This window comes from Cydia splendana, chromosome 22, assembly GCF_910591565.1.
Source record: "Cydia splendana chromosome 22, ilCydSple1.2, whole genome shotgun sequence".
NCBI classification, from domain to species: domain Eukaryota; kingdom Metazoa; phylum Arthropoda; class Insecta; order Lepidoptera; family Tortricidae; genus Cydia; species Cydia splendana.
Window position 1 is genome coordinate 10737352 of NC_085981.1, and position 21325 is coordinate 10758676.

Sequence of the window (21325 nt, forward strand, 5' to 3'; positions counted from 1 at the left end):
GGTGGTATTGATCGGTGGACCGGGACAAAAGAGCGATAAGGATAAAGGAGATACAGTTTTAACGAGAAAGGGCGAGACAGCAGACAAAGAACTTATCAATACCACTTGCATGCAAGGACCTAAAGGTGAACGCGGAGAAATGGGGCCCATGGGATACCCAGGATTACCTGGTTTTGATGGAGCTCCAGGTTTACCTGGAATATCTGGTATGCCAGGTGAAAAAGGAGATATGGGGCCCATGGGACCCCCAGGAATACGCGGTGCAGTAGGATTTCCAGGTTTAACTGGAATGCCTGGGATGTCAGGTGAACCTGGAGATGAGGGGCCCATGGGACCCCCAGGACTTCAAGGTTTTCCTGGATTACCTGGAGAGAAAGGTGAACGCGGTGAAATGGGATTCGTAGGGCCCCAAGGAGTACCTGGTTTTCCGGGCGCTCGAGGTTTTCCTGGAATGAGTGGACAGAAAGGTGAAAAAGGCGAGCCAGCATCACGAGTACCGGGCATGTTCACAGAAAAACAAATTAGCTCTGGAGCACTGCTAGTAAAACACAGTCAGACTCAAGAAATCCCTTCATGCAATGATGGGCAGGTTAAACTTTGGGAAGGATATTCACTGTTTTCCAAAGACTTGGGTAACGCTGGTGCCTGTGTGAGAAAATTCAACCCGAGGCCATACCAAACTTGTTCGAGCTGGTTAAGAAGAAACGATAACAGCTATTGGTTGACAACTGGCGAACCTTTGCTGTCAAACCATGTTACAGCACAAGATATCAAGAAGTATATCTCGAGATGTGTTGTCTGCGAAGTGCCACGTAACGTGATGACAGTGCATAGTCAAAGTATTATTGAACCTAGCTGTCCGACAGGCTGGGATGAATTGTGGACTGGATAATACAGTTTTGCCACAGTAAGTATTTAATTCTGCAACAATTTCATTGATAGTAGTTTAATTCACAATCCGGTAAATGATGCGATGACGATCGACAGAGAAAAAATAAGTGCTGCGTCGACCCCAAGTGATAGGAAAAGGGCAAACGAATGATAATGATAATAGCAATATGTAGGTGATATTGCAAATATAACCAACCACAGGCGACAAAACACTTGTTCATATGTGATTGATGTAGTACCTAGTTAGGTAATTCCAAAAAATCTGTAAATTAATCAAATTATATTTAGATCACCCATCGATAGAGATATTTATCACTGCCCTCTTAACACAGCGGTTTCTTTTATATGTTTTAAAGAGATGACGCTTGGAAAAACTACTGCAATCCTAAGGGTTCTAGGTGTATCTACTGGTTCATAGAGACCATCTCCAATCTAGGCAAAGTTTGTCACGTAAAGTGTATTCTGTTCTAAAATTGCCGTTTGCCCGCAGTATGCTGAGGACCCAAGCGCCGCAGCCCTCGCCAGCCCAGGCTCCTGTCTTTTGGATTTCAACATGGTGCCAGTGATAGAATGCAAAGCTGGCTCTTGTCGCCATCGTGTGGAAAGTGAACGTCTCAGCTTCTGGCTAGCTGCCATCGATGATGCGTTCTCGGCGTCCGAACGGAGGTTTACGTCGCTGAAAGACGCACGTTCGCAAGTGTCGAGATGCGCTGTTTGTAGCAGATCGTAAGAAAGTACGTTTGGCAGCCAGATTCAAAAACTCAATTTTCCTTTTCTCGTATTCGAAATGAAAAGTAGAGTGTAGACGTGCGCGCCGGTCGAAAAAAATCGGGCGGCGGCGCGCCACGAAAAAATCCACGGCGGCGGCGTAACGCCGGCGGCGTGGGATTTTTCAACTTTTCAATATTAAGACGTATAATGAAAAGTTACGCTTAAGGGGCTACCCCACGCCAATGACCTTCGATCTGTATCCCTTAGTTTTCTAATGTTTTTTGTAGGTTATTATATTAACAGCAAGGCTTTAAGCAATATAGTATCCCATATTTACTTCAAAGTTCATTGTCTTCGAGATATTTGGCATCAAAGTTGAACAATTTTAGGCTAAAAAACTGGTTTTCTGGCCATAACTTTTGTGTTAATTAGTTTAAAATTAAAACCCTGGACACGTTTTTCGAGACGTCAAAGACGAACCCAAATATGTAGATTTCGTACATGTAAGATCCTGCACTGCAAACTAGATACGATAAAAGTGTTTTTTTTAGACAATGTTTAAAAAATTCATAAAAAAATAAGTACTTATTCATTTTTTTCAAAATCCGGTGGACAAAACCGTTTGTCTTATAATTCTATCTGTAGTGCAAAAAAAGGAGGTAGGATTCAAAACTTGTCAAAAATCGATGATAACCTCGGGTAGCCCCTTGACAAGGGAAAAAAATATCAAAAAACTGTGTTAGTATAATTTTTTTGGTGTTATTATCTTATTACGTGATTGTTTATTGTAGAAAAATCATGAAAAAAATCTATTTATAATAGTTTCGAAAAAAAACATACGTTTGTTAAATATGTTGGATGTTGCCAGGTTCGGTGTAAATAAAAAGATACGCCGCATAATGAAAAGACGTCTAGTATTTTTGACGTTGCCGAGTTACCGAGTGTACATACAGTAGGTACTTTATGTGCATAAGGTATTTTTTGTCAAATTCATGTTTTTTTAATAAATATAGAATAATTGCATTTTTTAATTACAAATACACTTACTGATAATGTCAAGGTATGTTGTGAATTAAAGTCAAACCTATTATTTTTATAATTTTCCAAAAACTTTATAGCTCGTAGGTGGTAAAATTTTACCAGTCATTGACGTCATTTATCAAACTTAGCGGGGTATCGTAAGAGGACTAGGAGGCAGCAACATCTGAGCAATGGTTTTTAGGGTTCCGTACCCAAAGGGTAAAACGGGACCCTATTACTAAGACTTCGCTGTCCGTCCGTCCGTCCGTCCGTCCGTCCGTCCGTCCGTCCGTCCGTCTGTCACCAGGCTGTATCTCACGAACCGTGATAGCTAGACAGTTGAAATTTTCACAGATGATGTATTTCTGTTGCCGCTATAACAACAAATACTAAAAACAGAATAAAATAAAGATTTAAATGGGGCTCCCATACAACAAACGTGATTTTTGACCAAAGTTAAGCAACGTCGGGAGTGGTCAGTATTTGGATGGGTGACCGTTTTTTTTTTTGCTTTTTTTTTTGTTTGTTTTTTTTGCATTATGGTACGGAACCCTTCGTGCGCGAGTCCGACTCGCACTTGCCCGGTTTTTTACAATAATGCATGCAATTTTATCAATATTTTTGTAAGAAATTTCTCAAATGAAATCGGATCTGTCTCTTGATGTCTTGATGAACCCACAGAAAAAAAAATCCGTAAAAATATTTTTTTATCTATTAGGTTCATTAGTAGGTACATTACGTTGTAAACCGACAAGTAATTAATTTTTAAAATGTTTTGAAACACCTAACATCCCTCTGTTAAATTTATTTACCATAAAAACTACCAGAAAATTTGATAATTTTACTCTTCGCATACTTGGCAATGTCCAACATACTGGAAATGAAATGAAATGAAATTATTTATTGTCAGACCACAGCACTTAGCAAAAGTGCCGTGTAATCGACAACGGTTAAAACACTGGACAATATAGTTTTACCCATACCTACAACACATTTGTATGTAAATCATACTGCCACATAAGAAATAGTATTGTGTTGGTGCGACATAAAATAGTAGAATTTAAATTATACAATAACCCAAAAAATTCCGTACTAAATTATTGCCATGTAAGTATATTACGTCAAAAATGTGAGAGTTACGTAGGAAGTGGTACCCGCAATAATTTTCAACTATTTCTTATCGGTCTATAACCTATTACATATTTTAACGCTGCATAATACTGTCTTATAAAAAAATATTCGGCGCGAATTTTAAACTACCGGCGGCGGCGGCGGCGCGCTGACTCTCTATGGCGGCGGCGCGCCGCGGCGGCGCGCACGTCTAGTAGAGTGTTTAACTCGGATGAAAGGCGTCATTTCAGCCTCGGACTATTGGCGATGTCACTGCATTCGAGCGCCAATTTACCTCGACTGGAATGAGTGCCTTTCATCCCTTGGTTAACAATCTACTATTCTGCCCTCCTAAGCTAAAAAGCGGCTTTTTAGGTTAGGAGGGCAGTATTTCACCAACCACCTCAGATAAATGGTAGGTACTTGTAATAACTACCTAATCATCTAAATACCTCAAACCACAATATTGTATATAAAATTAAAAATAAGTAGGTAAGTAGATAGGTACCTACTTATTTTATATTTTATAAGCGCAGTTCGTTTGTAGAAATGTAAAATTTAAGGAATAAATATACGTTAAATATAAAATAAGTATATTACTTCATTTTTTTTTTTAAATTAAGCCTAACCAAAAGACACATGAAGGAACTGATCGTGAGTAGGTATCGGGAACACCCATTCGACGCGACAGGTATGGCCTTCGACACGTCAGAAGGGAGCGATATCTTAACGTACAAATCGTTCTACCATTTTTTGCGGGAGAAACGTTCACACAGTCGCACTTCTCACTCACTACATACAACTAATCTGTAATGACGCCACAAATACATAGAAAATGACACACCGCTGGCCTAATATTACAGGGTTCTATGTTTCACTTTCACTTTCACAGGGCGCTATGGCGCTCTTTAGGGGAGGGCTATGTCCAGCAGTGAACTACTATAGGCTGATGATGATGATGATGTTTCACTTTATCGAACTGAAATTTCAACATTCTCATAGTGACATTAAGGGCTACTTGCACCATTCCACTTAACCCGGGGTTAACCGGTAAAACCTGGTTCCCATGGTTACCAGTACAATTTGACACTGGGTTAACAGTTAAACCGCTTAACCCTGGGTTAGTGGAATGGTGCAAGTCGGCCTAACTTCGAATTTCAACTATCTTGAAAATGTAGGTAAGTATCATTAGAACCCTGTATACTTACATAATATAATATTGGGCTTGGGCCAGCGACACGTCAAAGACAAATCCTGCACACCTCGATTTCTTTTTGTGTACGGATGTGTCACAACACACACCGCGCTAGTTGTGTGCACGCCCAGGGGGCCGATTTTTGAATTTCGATCGTTCGATTTCGTCACTCGAAAATCGGTGGAAAACGGCGAAATGCTAATTTTTGAAATACGAGCGATAGAAATTGGGAATCGAGTGGTATTGACCACTCGTTTTCGATTCTACTAGTAGAATTTAAATGCCTAGTAGTGGAGATATCATTGAACGAAATACACGAAATCGAGCGGTCGAATTTCAAAAATCGGCCCCCAGTTGGGCATGTGCTTCTGCAGAGGGGGGATAGTTGCGAATGCCGAATCCCTTCCCGGTGTGGCTAGAAGAGTCCCTGTGACCCTGCTGCTGTACCGCGGAGGGTGCTCCATAGTACAAGCCGCAGTCCGTCCTATTATTGGCTCCGCCGCGCGCCCTCGAGCACGAACCGATTATTAGGGATCCGCAAAACTATATCCTCTAGCCGCCTACATACACGTCAAAACATGCCAAGACAAAATGCAATTTCGATTTATCAAAACAAGATTCAAAATAGAATGCAATGGGAGAGCTTTTTATAGGTCTCTGGGCAGGAGCGTATTTACCCTAGGGCCATCCGGGCCATGGCCAGGGGCGCCAACCCGCTAAGGGCGCCGTATACCGCCCCTGGCGGCATTTTGTTTTTCTTCCTTGACTTTTGGGGCGGTAAAACTTATTGGCCCGGGGCGCCTTTCAAAATACGCCCCTGTCTCTGGGCTTCTAGAGGATATAGGGTATTTCGCCAGTAAATGGCCCCCTAAACTAAAAATGAACTCTTCACCGATAAACAGGATTCATTTTAGTATAAGGTTTCAATAACTGGCCAGCCTTCAATAACTAGCCACCTTATATTAAAATGAATTATGTTTATAGGTGAATAGAATTCATTTTTAGTTTAGGGTGGCCAGTTACTAACAGGTGGCCAGTTAATGGCGAATTACTCGTAGTGTCCCATCAAAAACTATAGGTAGGTATTCCTGTATGAGGTGATGTGAATAGAATTAGCTACCAATCCTTGTTATGAATTGTTAATTCAAAAAAACACGGTCTCAAAAATCAGTAATTTAGTAGGTGCCCTAAATACGCCTTTAATACATAACTTCGCCTAGCATTAAATCATGACTCCACTGCATGGTCTAATAAAACATGGTCTTCTATTCCCAGAGTGACACAGGCCTACGTCACAATAACATGGCCGCTATATATAGCGCTATCGCATATTATCATATAGCGCTGTCGCATGATGACGTAGGCTTGTGTCAGTTAGGTGACCTAGAAAAGACGGGAATGGAGTACCAGGCGGAGTATATTATTATACCATGACTCCACTGTAACTCATGGGCGTTCAGTAATACAACATTAAGTATTAATTAAGGATAATTTGTATTATTTCACGATAAATGAATTAAACAATGACTAGGCGAAGTTGGGGACAGATAGCGAAGTATGGATTCTTTAGTAAGGTTAAGTAGGTAAGTTTTATGATTCTTTTTTTACTTTAACACTATTTTTATAGCTCTATTTATTGTGTATTCTACTTGGATATCTATTTATTGGTAAAATTATATGGTTATGAGACTTAATTATGAGTGATGTTGGCACCAACGGTGAAGTTTTTTTTTGAAGTACATTAAAAACAGGCGTGCTTTACCCACACTTCATTAAAAAAAAGTTAAACATTTTATGCGTACGCACGGAACCCAGCCCTCCCTCTCGCTCGCTCTTACCCCCCACTTGAGCACGTCTGTCCCGCTCTACAATCCGCAGAGCAATTTTATTAGAACTTGCAATGTTCTTCAAGAGGATCTGTTCGCTACATTCAAGTGCACAGAAATCGTATTTAGTGAGGGAAGTAGTGTCACCCAATGTATGGGACGTGCAAACTTTGGTATCGGATGAATTCACTTGGCACAGATATAGTATACGTAAAAGCTAAGCCAATCCAGCCCGGTAGCCATCCGCCACCCCCTAGTGGGAAGGCAGGCATCCAAAGTTACACAAATCATATCGGCTTCTATTTACCTACCACCTAGAGTTTGGTATCATTTCCAGATAAATCGGGCATGAGGAATTCATTTTTGAGACATTTAATGTGTTACAGTTTAATAGAAATAAATAAAAATATTGACGCTCAAATCAAAATCGGTTTGCTTTTTTTTTATTCAACTATTACTATTATCAGCCGAAACTACAAATGCTAGAAAGTTGAAATTTGCACTCCAGGTTACATTTATAATGTGTACAAGAGATAAGAAGCGATTTTGTAAAATTCAACACCTAAGGGGGTTAAAAAGGGGATGAAAGTTTGTATGGGGTTCATGTTTTATTTTAATCAAGGAATTTTAAACTTCGTTGAAAGATATATTATTGAAATTCAAGAAAACTAATTTCAGCGTTTTTGAAAATTCGTCCCCTAAGGTGGCGAAATAGGGGTTAAAAATTAGTATGGAGATCAAAATTTTTTTCGAGTGTGGGGCTTGAAATTTTGTATATGCATATATTATTAGACTACAAGAAAAGTAATTTCAGCGTTTTTAAAAATTCATCCTCTAACGCGGTTAAAAAGGAGTTGAAAGCTTGAATCCATTACAAATTACTTTGACTGCCCACCCTGCCTACCTGCCAGGGGGTGGCGGATGTCTGCCGGGCTCAATTAGCTTAGCTCTACGAATATTACATCTGTGCTAAGTGAATTCATCCGATACCAAAATTTGCACCCTATGAGTACTATACTTCCCGTACTAATTACTTTGTTAGGAAATTGACCAATGTTCGAGTATGCGCTGTATATGACAGATTTTAAAACAAAAGTTAATATACTGTAAGTACCTAATTTAAAGATTGTGTTTTTATTTTTATTTTGTTGTCATTTTTTTTGTCAATAGTTAGATTTGGATGAGGTTTGGCCGGTTTGAAGAGCTCCTCATTCTGGACGTAATAAATACGAAATAAAATCTTGTCCCGAGAAAATGTATGCTACTCGTAAGACGAAAGTGGAAGACCCTTGCGAAATCGCCTTTTCATACAAACGTAGTCCTCATGTTCCTCACTGGATATTAACATTATTGAAAATATTTTGACACAGTTGGTTGTATATTAACCACAGCTATGCCCCTACGTTGGGAAGATGTCAAAGTACTAGTAGAGGCAGGATTAAGTAGTGTCACATGCTGGCTCGAGAACAGTCTCCTTCATTTAAATATTAGTAAAACCAAATATATATGCTTTAGCAAAACGTCTGCAGCAGCACCTGACTCAGCACTTGACACTATGAAAATTCATAGGTACCTACCCATGGTATAATAATATACTCCGCCTGGTACTCTATTCCCGTCTTTTCTAGGTCACCTAACTGACACAAGCCTACGTCATCATGCGACAGCGCTATATGATAATATGCGATAGCGCTATATATAGCGGCCATGTTATTGTGACGTAGGCCTGTGTCACTCTGGGAATAGAAGACCATGTTTTATTAGACCATGTCTACCCCTGCAATGGACAGACAAGTAACGGTGAAATTACCACGAACTGTAACTGCGGTATCTTATCTAGAGTGGCTACAATTAAATATCTTGGCGTTGTCATCGACGATAAGTTGCAATGGGGTCCCCACATATCTGGCACTGCTAATAGAATCCGTAAACTAATATTTATATTTAAAAGCTTGCGAACGGTGGCGGATCATAATCTTTTATTACAGACATATGATGCCCTATGCCAAAGTGTCCTGACCTACTGCATATGCTCATGGGGAGGTGCTTTCAAAAAACATCTTATCGAGCTCGAACGGGCACAACGAGCAGTTTTAAAAGTGATGTTCTATCTTCCATTTCGATACCCTACTGAGATGCTTTTCAATATAGCAGAAGTTTTAAGTGTACGCAAACTTTTTATTTATCAAACATTACGCAGATACCACAGACTAATTGTCCCTACAATCACATTTGGCAACAAACGCATAGCTCACTACCCCGTACCTCGCTGTAATAGTGCATGGTCTAAAAGGCATTTTTCATTTTTGGCACCATACTTATATAACAAAGCACACAAAACCCTTAATATAAGCAACATTAGTAATTTTCAATTAAAAAACAAAATTAAGATTTGGTTAAAATCATTAAGTTATACTGAAGCAGAAGAGCTATTACGAAGCGTGTTCTAGTACATACAATCTAAAATAACCAGACACACACGCGCGTAAACACACAGAAACACACACATATTCTAAAAATCAGACACACAGAATACTCACACACGCGCGCCTACACACACATCACAGTTTCATCTTTCTTTAAAATTAATTTTAATATTGTTAAATATGTAATATAAAATGTCTAACATTGTAACATTACCTACGCTTGTAATTGGGAAGGAACTGGCTCTTGAGACACAGGGAAACCTACTTTGAGAGCCAGGAACCAATGTTATGTAACAACTCAAAGTTGCAATAAAGATTATTTTATTTTTATTTTTTATTTATGTTTGATTTCTTCGAATTTTTAATTCTGTGCCTTTAGAATCGCGATGGAAAACAGCACGAATATAAATAATATTTAGTAAATTAGTAAAAAGCCTTATTTTTAAGATTTCCCCAATATAAAGAAAGAACCAGAAAGTCGCCACCAGCAGAAGCCTCTGCCAGAGGAACCGCAACCATCGGTAAGCCAAGCTCCAAGCTAGTTTTATCTGGGTTAGCATAGCGCACAATTTTTATACCACTGGCTTTATTAGGTCAGTCAAATTAGATTTTTTCCAGGAATTAATTCATAGCAAGCTGAAAATCGTTTTAATACCTTCATTTGGTTCTAAATTAGTGTAATCCGAGTTTGCTCCATTCCAGGAGTTGTGGAAAAAATGTTGCACTTTTTTAGTTTTTTGCTTGTATGAAGTTCAAAAACGGTGCGACCGACGGAAAATTTGCTCTAATCATGATAAAAATTGATATTTGAGGATCCGAAAGGTACCTTAATATGAAATATGAATTCGTAGTCAAAGATTATAAAAAATGGCCGCCACTTTGAATTTCTGTTTATTTTTTGTAAAATAGTGTTCAAATCCGATTTTTTTTTACCACTGTCTGATTCAAAACCACATTGATCTTGACGGTCGGTTCCTTCTACATCCAGTGGTTTTGTCAATCCAAGGTAAAATATATCTCCCAAGGCTCCCAAAATTTATCCCCACCTCCTGGGATGGAGCAAACTCAGATTATATACATTTAGGACCAAATGAAGGTATTAAAATGATTTACAGCTTGCTGGGAATTAATTCCTCAAAAAACTTTTTTTGGATCTAATTTGACTGGCCTGTAAGTCCACTGGCTTTACGCCACATTTTCTGAAGTATTTAAAAAAAATTGAATTAAATCTGTTTTACGCTCCTATTTTTTACAATAATCAATAAATCTAAAAAGTCAAACGTAGGGGCATAGCTATGGTTAATATAGATCAAATTATGCAAAAATAATTTTCATTATATCAATATCCAGAGAGGGAAATAAGATCTACGTTTGTATGGAGAAGCGGCCATCCCCTTTCCTCTTAAAACTAGATCACAAATAATTTTGTTGTTAGGACGTACCTCCATATGTTCAGCTCAATAAAAACGCATAACCCTCCTTTATTTCGCCTCCGTCCGTTAAATAGGTAATCCCGCGTAACAGTTAAAAATCATCTGCGCATGTCATCTGGTCAAGTATAGGGAGACAGCTGTCCGCGAACATCACACGGTCGTCGCGAACCAAACGGAACGTTGCCGCCAAAAAGTTACATTAAACATGTAGATAGACTTTATAATTGTGTACCTGAATTATGTAGTACAAATTGGTGATTAAAGATGGCCGCTAAGTTGTTGAGTTTGTCTACTTTTTGGCTGAGAGTTTGGCTGTGCGCGACTGATTTGTGTTATGCACAGTAAGTAATTGAATAATTATACTAGATTTATTTAGTTTTACATTATAGATTTAGTTTTACATTAGAGGGTTCACGGATTGTTCAACTTTCTATCCAAAGGTCGCGGGTTCGAACCCCGGCTCATAGCTCTATGAGTTTTGGTAGGTATACTGATATTACTGATGTGCGAAATAATATATCATTTGATGGTTTACCAATCGTTTTTAGGGTTCCGTACCCAAAGGGTAAAACGGGACCCTATTACTAAGACTTCGCTGTCCGTCCGTCCGTCCGTCCGTCCGTCCGTCCGTCCGTCCGTCCGTCCGTCCGTCTGTCACCAGGCTGTATCTCACGAACCGTGATAGCTAGACAGTTGAAATTTTCACAGATGATGTATTTCTGTTGCCGCTATAACAACAAATACTAAAAACAGAATAAAATAAAGATTTAAATGGGGCTCCCATACAACAAACGTGATTTTTGACCAAAGTTAAGCAACGTCGGGAGTGGTCAGTACTTGGATGGGTGACCGTTTTTTTTTTGCTTTTTTTTTCGTTTTTTTTTTTTTTGCATTATGGTACGGAACCCTTCGTGCGCGAGTCCGACTCGCACTTGCCCGGTTTTTTTTGGTGAAAACATCGCGAGGACGAACTAATCCCAGTATAATGCAAAGTTTTCCCTCTTACTAATACACTGTGCCAATTCTTGGGGCTATATTGCCAAAGCTATAGATGTGCAAGTTGCGGAAGGGTTCCAGGAGATTTTAAAAATCTCGGAAATTCCAGATATTTTTTACACGAAACAAAGGCAAAACTTTCATTTTAGAAACGGAAGTTTTGTACGAGGTATATGCGCTTCATTTTTGGAACGCCTATTTTACCCTACCTTTCTTTAGTTATAAGTTACTAGCGACTTAACAAATTATACACCCAAACCTTTCTCAAGAATCACTCTATTGATAGATGAAAACCGCGTCATGATAATCCGTTCAGTACTTTTTGAGTTTATCGCGAACATACATACACACAAACAGACAGACGCGGCGGGGGTAGGGTTTCTGCTCGAGAATTCTCGAGGCGAGAAATCTCGAGAAATTTGTCCTTTGTCGAGACGGGAAAAAAAAACTCAATGCCTCGAGAACTCGAGAAATAAATCTCTTGTGATAAGTAAAAAGAAAACACGCGTATAACACGTGATGTGTCTATAGTGTATTTCTTTAGGTAGTTAAATAAATGCATACAATCTTTTTATTACATTTTCAGGTACCTATTTAAAAGCTAAAACTGTTTGATCCATCTTTTATCGTTCTGGCTTCAACCGATTTTCATGTATTGAAACTTTTGAACTACTACTCTCTAATGTCTAAGGAATTTGTCTCGTTTATAGGCTCATTACTTATTACTATTTATGTACTTCGTTTTTTTACCATTAGAAAAATGTAAACAATCTCGACGTTTCTTTTAATTGAAAAATGCTTTTAAAAAGTGTTTTGCAACAAAAAGACACGTTACTTGACTTATCTTCTTTCTTATGCTAGAAAAAAAAACGAATTATAATATAAGGCCAGGGCATGTCATAACAAATATTACAAAATAAAATTACTATTGATAAATCAAATCATCCCGATATATTCTTATTAGCAAAATAGCACAATTTTAGCAGCTTCATTGTAACGTTGAGTAAGTATTAATATTACGAAGTAAAACTTCTGTAAGTTTGTCACATCGAGTTTAATTAATTGACTTGATTATTCTTTCCTAACAAAATACCATATTGTAGTTTGATTAGATTTTGTTAAATACCTAAAGAAATACACTAGCATATCACACGGCCGGCGCGTACGCCTGCACCTATTGTTTTTTTGTCTGTTGTTGAATTTTTGATTATTAAGTGCAATTTATGGTAAATAAATATTACCATTTGTTTGATTATTGATCTCCCCTACGACTTCTATGAGTCCGATTTATAATAAAGCAAAAAAAATTAAATAACATGGTGTTTTTTTAAACTTTCAAAATTTCTCGAGATACTCGAGAAACTCGAGAAATCCTGGTCGAGAATTCCCGTGCCTCGAGAAATAAAAAAGGTCGAGAAACCAGAAACCCTAGGCGGGGGACTTTGTTTTAGGTATAAGCGGGTATAAGGTATAGTAATAATATCATTGCTGGTAATTATGGATAGTTTGTGAACCGGGGGAGAACATAGGAGAGTTTTATCTCATAATCTCATAGTTTTATGTACAGACGAAGTCGCGTGCAAAAGTCATTATATTTAGCACCATATTCATCAAGTGCCTCGGGTATATACTCGTTAACATATTCATTTGATAACCTCTGCTACATAAAAAGGCGAACATAAAACAAATAAAAAGGCGAAGCGGTGGTGGCCGAGTGGATATGACGTTCGACTTTCAATCCGGAGGTCGCGGGTTCAAACTGTTCAAATCCTGGCTCGTACTAATGAGTTCTTCGGAACTTATGTAGGAAATATCATTTGATATTTACCACTAGCTGAAGGAAAACATCGTGAGGAAACCTGCATCCATCTGCGAAGAAATTCAAAGGTGTACCTAGGTGAAGTCCCCAATCCGCATTGAGCTAGCGTGGGGACTGTAGCCCAAGCCCTCTCGCGCATGAGAGGAGGCCTGTGCCCAGCAGTGGGAGAGGCTATATAGGCTGAAATTATTATTATTAAGTATAGCCTGTCCGAACGGAAAGACTATAGTACCTAAGATTTTTAAGCAACATATTTATCAGGGTCCAGTTCTGATAAAGGATGACTCACGTTAGACCGGGCCGGGCCCGGGCCGGAGCTTACGGCGCTTCGTTTTCTATGGAAAGCATCACCGGCCATCTGTCATAGAAAAATAAGCGCCGGAAGCTCCGGCCCGGTCTAACGCCACTAACGCCAGTCATTCTTAATGGGTTCCAGGTGTATTGCTTTAAACTCGATAAATTAAATTTCACTCCGACTCCTAATTTCCTATCTTGACGTGCCCGGTCACATTCAGTCCCGGGTGTAAGTAATCAAATAACTTTTTCTTTTTCAGGGTTCCGTACCCAAAGGGTAAAAACGGGACCCTATTACTAAGACTCCACTGTGACGTCTGTCTGTCTGTCCATGGGCGACGGTGACAGCTTCCCATCAGGCGGCTCGTCTGTTCGTTTGCTGAGTATCACATTAAAAAAATCTTTTTTTTTTTACCACTGGCACATTTAAATAACGTAACGGTAGTACTATTAGTTATTCTGTGACGTAACATTGAATAATGCTTTGATTTCCTGAAGTTGAAATTGATTAAATTATTCCCATAATAAATCTATTTACTTTGGATCAGGTATTGAACTACAGTCTATGTAGAGCATGATAATTGATAACGGGTCACATTCTAACAAAATTTTCATGCAATGTGTTACAGGCTAAAATATTTCAGAGCAAACGCCAGAAAATCTTCCTAAATACGTATAAATAAGTAAATTTCAAACAGCAAAATTTAAAAGGCTGAATAATTAAATCGGAACATCATACGAGCCCTTTTTCACGTAATAAAGCGTTTACATAGGTACATAAAGCGATGTCGAGGCAACGAAATGTTGTATCGCAAACAATCCAGGCGGCTTAGCACGGTCGCGTTTTTATCCCTTGTCACCATGCCTGTCACGTTCTAACAAGTATGTAAGTGCGAAAGGGACGCGCATAGTGATAGTCGATAAAAATGGAACCGTGCTGAGCCCGCTGATTTGTTTAAAGGTCGTCTGAATATTTTATTGTAAATACATTCAGCGTCAATAGACTCTTGTCACGCTAACTTTGCACAAACTTGGCAGTGAGAATGCTGAGCGTTTTCCAAATAAAATATTGAAAACCTGATTCTTACAAATATGGACTTTATTGGGCTCATTCTGCTCAAAATTGTCATCATTCTTTATCCAACAATTTAAAAAGATGTCCTAAAAATGTCAATTCCATTACGTCACGTTTTAGTTTGAAGAAAAAAAATAGGTTACAGGGTTTACTATTAACATTTCCATAAATTATTGGGACATTTTTTGGCACCATGAGTCGGAAGAACCTAAAAAGGGCAGGATCTGTGAGAATCAGGTTTTAAATAGGTTTTTTTTTTAAACGCTCACCTATCTCAATAAGCTCCATAGTTAGTACTTGATGTATCACTTGGCGTGAAAACTTAGCATGGTCCGATTTTAGTAGCGAATGAAACAAAAAAAATCGAGCTCAAAAGTTTTTGCCGCGGTCTGTTCTGTTACGGTATTTGACTACTAGTCAAATCAGTTTCTTTTTTCGAACTGTCATAACGATTTTGCTACTACGGAGTTTTATATTAAATACTAGCATGTGATGTCATGATCAAATTATCTACTCTTTATAGTTTTATACGGGTCTTAAAATAGAAATTGTGTCTAAAAATAACTGCTCACTGTCTACGTTTCTCTATTAATCTTCTGGTGCTTTATATCTTGCATGGTATAAAATAGTTTATTTTTAATACAGTCAAATACCCTAAAATTGTAGAAAATTTTGACGCGTAGTCTGATCCGCTACTTTTGATTCTGACTGTACAGTCAACTGTAAAAATATGGGTGCACAAATCATCTCAAAAATATATCCCATTAATCCCATAGCTCTTATGTCAGCGAATTAAGAACTATGGGACATATTTTGGAATAAGTTGACTACACCCATATTTTTACAGTTGACTGTACATAATAATATGCAGATGTGGCTTTATTGCACCAAGGGTGCTAATTCTGTACACGTGTAGCGTTTTTTGTAAACTGAGGTCTTTGTTACGGGGCTCAGGGCCTTCACGCTTCAAAAATAGTTCGAAAGGGGATCGTATTATAACCTCCTAAGCCAAACATACCAGAACCCCATGTTTATCATTCGAAATTTTATTGTTAACTAGCGACCCATCCGGCTTCGCACAGGTTACACAAAACCTAACAAATTATTCGCACGGGTTACACAAAACCTTCCTAAAACTTCCTTTCTCTAGCTGAAAACCGCAAGGAAATCTGTTCAGTAGTTTTCGAGTTTATCGCGAACATACATACACACAAACAGACAGACGCGGTGGGGGACTTTGTTTTATAAGGTGTAGTGATGTCAATGCGGTCAATTCCGTCATAGGGTCTATTCCGTACACGAGCGTTTTTTTTTTCAAAGCATATTAAATTATTAACTAGACTTGTTAAAAGTGACCCATTTTCTAGGAACACCATTGGCGAAACAAAATATCTTTGCAACATAATTTTGCCGTGAGTCGTCCTTTATCAAGCTATTTTCCAGGTCAACCGGCCTGACATTCCAAGATCTGCTGCCAGACGACCCTCGGCTGTACGACAAGATGAGACCTCCTAAGAAGAATGATCAGCCGACCATAGTGTTCTTCCATGTCACTGTTATGGGGTTGGACTCCATTGATGAGAACTCTATGGTAAGTGATGGCAGGATTAACTGTAGGCCACAAGCACATGATGGCGCGATAGTAGGTATGGGGCTGTCCATAAATTACGTCATCGATTTTTGGCGATTTTTGACCCCCCCCCCCCCTATAATCATCCAAAAATCATGCTTCAAATGACCCCATTTCCTCCTAATTCATGCTACCGTCATCCGATGTCCAGACCCCCCCCCCTAATTTGAAATGACGTAATTTATGAATAGCCCCTATCTCGCGACGAGATAGACTACCCGTCCCTCTTTTGTTAACATAGTTAGGAAAATACGGGTATACTGTCGCGCGAATCATGTGCTAGCCCGGCTGTTCTTCTAAGAGCTGCTCAGGAACAATCGGCGGACCATAGAGTTCCGTGTCATTATCATGGGGCTGTATAAGCAGACCTCACGTGTATTTTTCTACAGTGAACGAAACTAACAAACAAAACCTACCACATGAGTATATCTACTTTTTCTCGGTTTCGTTAAACATAAATCTTCACTCTGCACTTCAAAATAGCGATAGACTCGCTAACGAAAATAGAAAAATAAACAAGATTTTCTATACTAATTCGACTTAATTTTAAGATTAAATACTATCGTATAGTATTTAATCTTAAAATTAAGTCGAATGAAAAAATTTCAAAAAAATACACGTGTGGTTGTGTAGGGGGGGTAGCCAAAAACCTCACCAAATCTCACCAAGGGGGAGGGGGGGTCAAAAAGTGGCCGAACACACCTCGCGTGATTTGTGCACAACCCCTTATGTGATGAAAATGTTTAATTTGGAATTTGTTGTAGACGTACGCCGCCGACATTTTCTTCGCACAAACATGGAAGGACTTCAGACTGAAACTGCCTGAAAATATGACTTCTGAATACAGGTAAAAACATCTTAGTAGGTAACTGAAAACATTTTCCTAATTCATTATTTTATTTATATCTCCGTCCTTTATGATATAATTATTTAAGGGTATATAGAATAAAAACTCACTTAGATCACTCGTGCGTCTGTCAAGACGGACGTTACATATGTAACGTTAACAAATGAATTTTAAACAAGGGGGGTACATATGGGGGGGGGGGGGGGGTAAAAGAGAAATTTAAAAATAAAGTTTTCAAACTATTGTGTTACATATCAAATGAAAGAGCTATTTTTTTAATAGGTTCTACTCCGGAAATCATCCTAATGACAACCTAATTTTAACATTCGGTAGCCTGTTTCTAAATACAATTATTTCCAGACTTCTAGAAGTGGACTGGCTGAAACACATGTGGCGACCGGACTCGTTCTTCAAAAACGCCAAGTCCGTGACCTTCCAGACCATGACCATCCCCAACCACTACGTGTGGTTGTACAAGGATAAGACTATATTATACATGGTACGTTATATCTATTGTAAATATTGTAATCAACCTACTCAAAACGACCTCCTAGGCTAGTCGGTAGTGACCCTGCCTTAGAAGCCAGAGCAATCCTGGTACGGGCGTTTACAATCAGCAACACTCTTATTATCTGTCCATCGGTGGACCCATGGTCTAATAAAACATGGTCTTCTATTCCCAGAGTGACACAGGCCTACGTCACAATAACATGGCCGCTATATATAGCGCTATCGCATATTATCATATAGCGCTGTCGCATGATGACGTAGGCTTGTGTCAGTTAGGTGACCTAGAAAAGACGGGAATGGAGTACCAGGCGGAGTATATTATTATACCATGGGTGGACCTTATGCCTTTTGGTAATAGTTAAGGGTTGCGAACTGTCAGTTAACAGTGTGGGCGATGATAAATTGACTTTTGCGTAACATGTGGGCTGTGGCCCAGGCCACATCAGTCCAGACTGGCGGTATCATGTAGGTACGCCCAATTTGCGCGAAAATCATAATAAAAGAAGAATTCTGATTTAAACTTTCACGATGTTGACACATTATTATAATTACGATAACTTCACTTTTCCATATCTTTTGTATACTGACAGGTGAAGCTGACTCTTCGGCTGTCGTGTGCCATGAACTTCCTAATCTACCCACACGACACACAAGAATGCAAGCTGCAGATGGAGAGCCGTAAGTTTACTCTATTCCCGTATTCGTTTAGTTTGTTGCCGGTCCCATTACTGGGATATTTGGGATACCCTCCTCCAATTGACGGGGGACTTAAATCTTCTCGAGGCAGAGGTGTAGGGTTGGAGCCGGTGTAGCTTATTTGACGTTCATAAGCGCATTGTAATATGCTTACTTGAATAATAAACTATTTTTTATCTTCCCTCTCTTTTTACGTGATAAGTCTTTTCAGTTGCCGAATGGTTAGGTATGGCACGATTGTCTGAAAATACCTAGATTAGTTCGAAAAACCCGGTGACTTTGAGAGTTGGCCGCGCAGTGCTGTATGAGTGAATTGCAAAAAAAATTTACGTAACTAAGCGCAGTTCAAAAGCTGTTATATGTGATTAGTCTTAACTTAATTGATTCATTTGCGTTACGAAAATTAACTATGTAAATTGTATTGTATTGTATTTATTGTACTTAATTCGTACACATATAAGTCAATAGCATACACTAACCAACTTTCATGCATCTAAATTAAATATAAATGGTTTAACTGTGGTAACACAATGGAATCAATTAACTTTAGACTAATTACAGGTGCTTAACTATGTACAAACTTTTTGCAATTCACTCGTATGTGGGCCGAGATCAGACACCGACTCTAGCTAGTAATTTTATAGAAAGTACCTAGACTCACATCTTTTTTTTATTTGGAGATTTTAATCTTATTTTTATCGGAATCATGAGCTCTTTAAAATCTAAATACATGTTGAGTACCGTATATACATTCCGCTCGGATCGGTAATCTCTATCACTCTTCCGTGTTAGTGCGACAGATGAGACATTAGCCCTTCGTTTGCTACGGAGCGTAAACGATTGTCATCTTGGCTAGGCACCCTGTAGATACTCGTATTATACATGGTGGTCGGCTCGCTAGGAGATTATGCTACGATCATTGATGTAACATCTAAAGATTCTAAAGGATGTGCTGGAGAACCGACAAGCCTCGTTGTTGATTCATTGAGAGAGAAGGGCATTCAAGGGGGTTGTAATTATGCTGCTTGGTTGGGTGTTTGAATATATTATGTTAGTTATTAGGACATTTTTAAACATATGCGTATACTTTATTTGAATGCCTTATTAGCTCAATCGTAACAGAATTTGACGATATCAAACGCCAAGTTTTCGCACTAAATTGATGGAGACGACAGCTGGTACCTACTTATACTTCTAAGTGGTAAACAATAAAGACAGTCATTAAAAAACATTGAATGCAGAAATAAGTAAAATTAACTATAAAATATAAATACTTACGTAGAAGTTCTTTCCTCATAAAGTCTATTTCAATAGAACTTGCTAACTATGTAAACAAACAAGGTAACTTTGTTTTATCACTGTTTCTCTTTGAATTTTCACACCACCTCATCAAACACCATTGAAACCATACACATATACACTATTGAAACGGTCCATTCCGTAAAATACATAAATATATAACTGTATCTTGGATATTTAATTAAAAGTTTAAAATGGGTTCATAAGTCAGGTTATTGGGACCTGATGGAATGACGGTTTTGTTTCTTTTAAATTCTACAATTGTTTATGATGGGTAGTGTTGTGACTATAGTTTGTGATATAAACCCGCTACACACTACCCAACCCACGCTCTGTACCTACCGCTGCAGTTATAAAATACATCAATACATCATTCTTGAGTACTAATTTGTCTTCTGATCGTGATTAAACAAATTAAAAATTAGTAACTACTTGTTTTTTACTTTTGGCATATTATTATTCGATATGGTTTGACATTAGTAAAGTAGTAAGTAGGAGTCTTGCCCATCACTAGTAAATTCATCATTCAGAGACAATTTCAATATGGCGGTTTGTTTACATAGTTAGCAAGTTCTATTGAAATAGACTTTACGGTTTCTCTCACCCCTGGCAAAATAAACTACCTACCTATGTTGCCTTTACAAATAAATAATAAATAAATAAATAAATAAATAAATAAATAAATAAATAAATAAATAAATAAATAAATAAATAAATAAATAAATAAATAAATATTATAGGACATTTTTTACACAAATCGACTAAGCCCCACGGTAAGCTCAATAAGGCTTGTGTTGTGGGTACTCAGACAACGATATATATAATATATAAATACTTAAATACATAGAAAACAACCATGACTCAGGAACAAATATCTGTATCATCATACAAATAAATGCCCTTACCGGGATTCGAACCCGGGACCATCGGCTTCTCAGGCAGGGTCACTACCCACTAGGCCAGACCGGTCGTCAAAAATATCAATTACCTATACTTATAATTATACTGCCTTACTCATATAATATAGTTATAGCAATTTGCTAGTAATTAATTTATTTATTATATTAAAGGTAGCCTTAAAGAAAAATATGGCACTGGAAAATATATTAAACTCAAAGATCAGAAAATAGAATCACGAATAAAACTATAAACTGTTTAAACTAAAACGTAAACATAGTTTCGTATTTAATTACACAAACGGGTCTATACTCTATCGCGATATAATTTCATTGTTTTTACCTTTAATTCCGACGTTTCAGCTGAGTTGCACCAGCTGTGGTCACGGAAACCCCGGGTAGACCCGTTTGTGTAATTAAATATGTGTACAAAACGCGAGAGTTTAAAGTGTTATAACATAGTTTCAGTTTTAATTTCAGAAAATTTTTAATAACCTCTAACTATCGGCTGAAGAATTGAAGATGGCGTTATAATTAGTCCGCGGGGTTCCACAATGAATATATAACGAACCTCGAGGGCCCTCAGCACGTCCTTTGAATCTGTCGAGGGATCGTCGCCAAAATAAAACTGCTTTTTTCACACAAAAAGGA

At 38.2% G+C, this 21325-nt stretch overlaps 1 protein-coding gene across 1 annotated transcript in view; it reads left to right on the forward strand.

The window, feature by feature from the left end:
• Positions 1–10840: 10840 nt before the first annotated feature.
• The window catches only part of LOC134801484 (glycine receptor subunit alpha-2-like), a 33435-nt gene continuing 22950 nt past the window's right edge, over positions 10841–21325 (forward strand). The window contains exons 1-5 of the mRNA XM_063774092.1: positions 10841–10953; positions 16240–16387; positions 17191–17273; positions 17634–17772; positions 18374–18461. Of these exons, the coding sequence (XP_063630162.1) occupies positions 10877–10953; positions 16240–16387; positions 17191–17273; positions 17634–17772; positions 18374–18461 (535 nt within the window). The 5' untranslated portion in view covers positions 10841–10876. The remainder of the gene's footprint in view (positions 10954–16239; positions 16388–17190; positions 17274–17633; positions 17773–18373; positions 18462–21325) is intronic.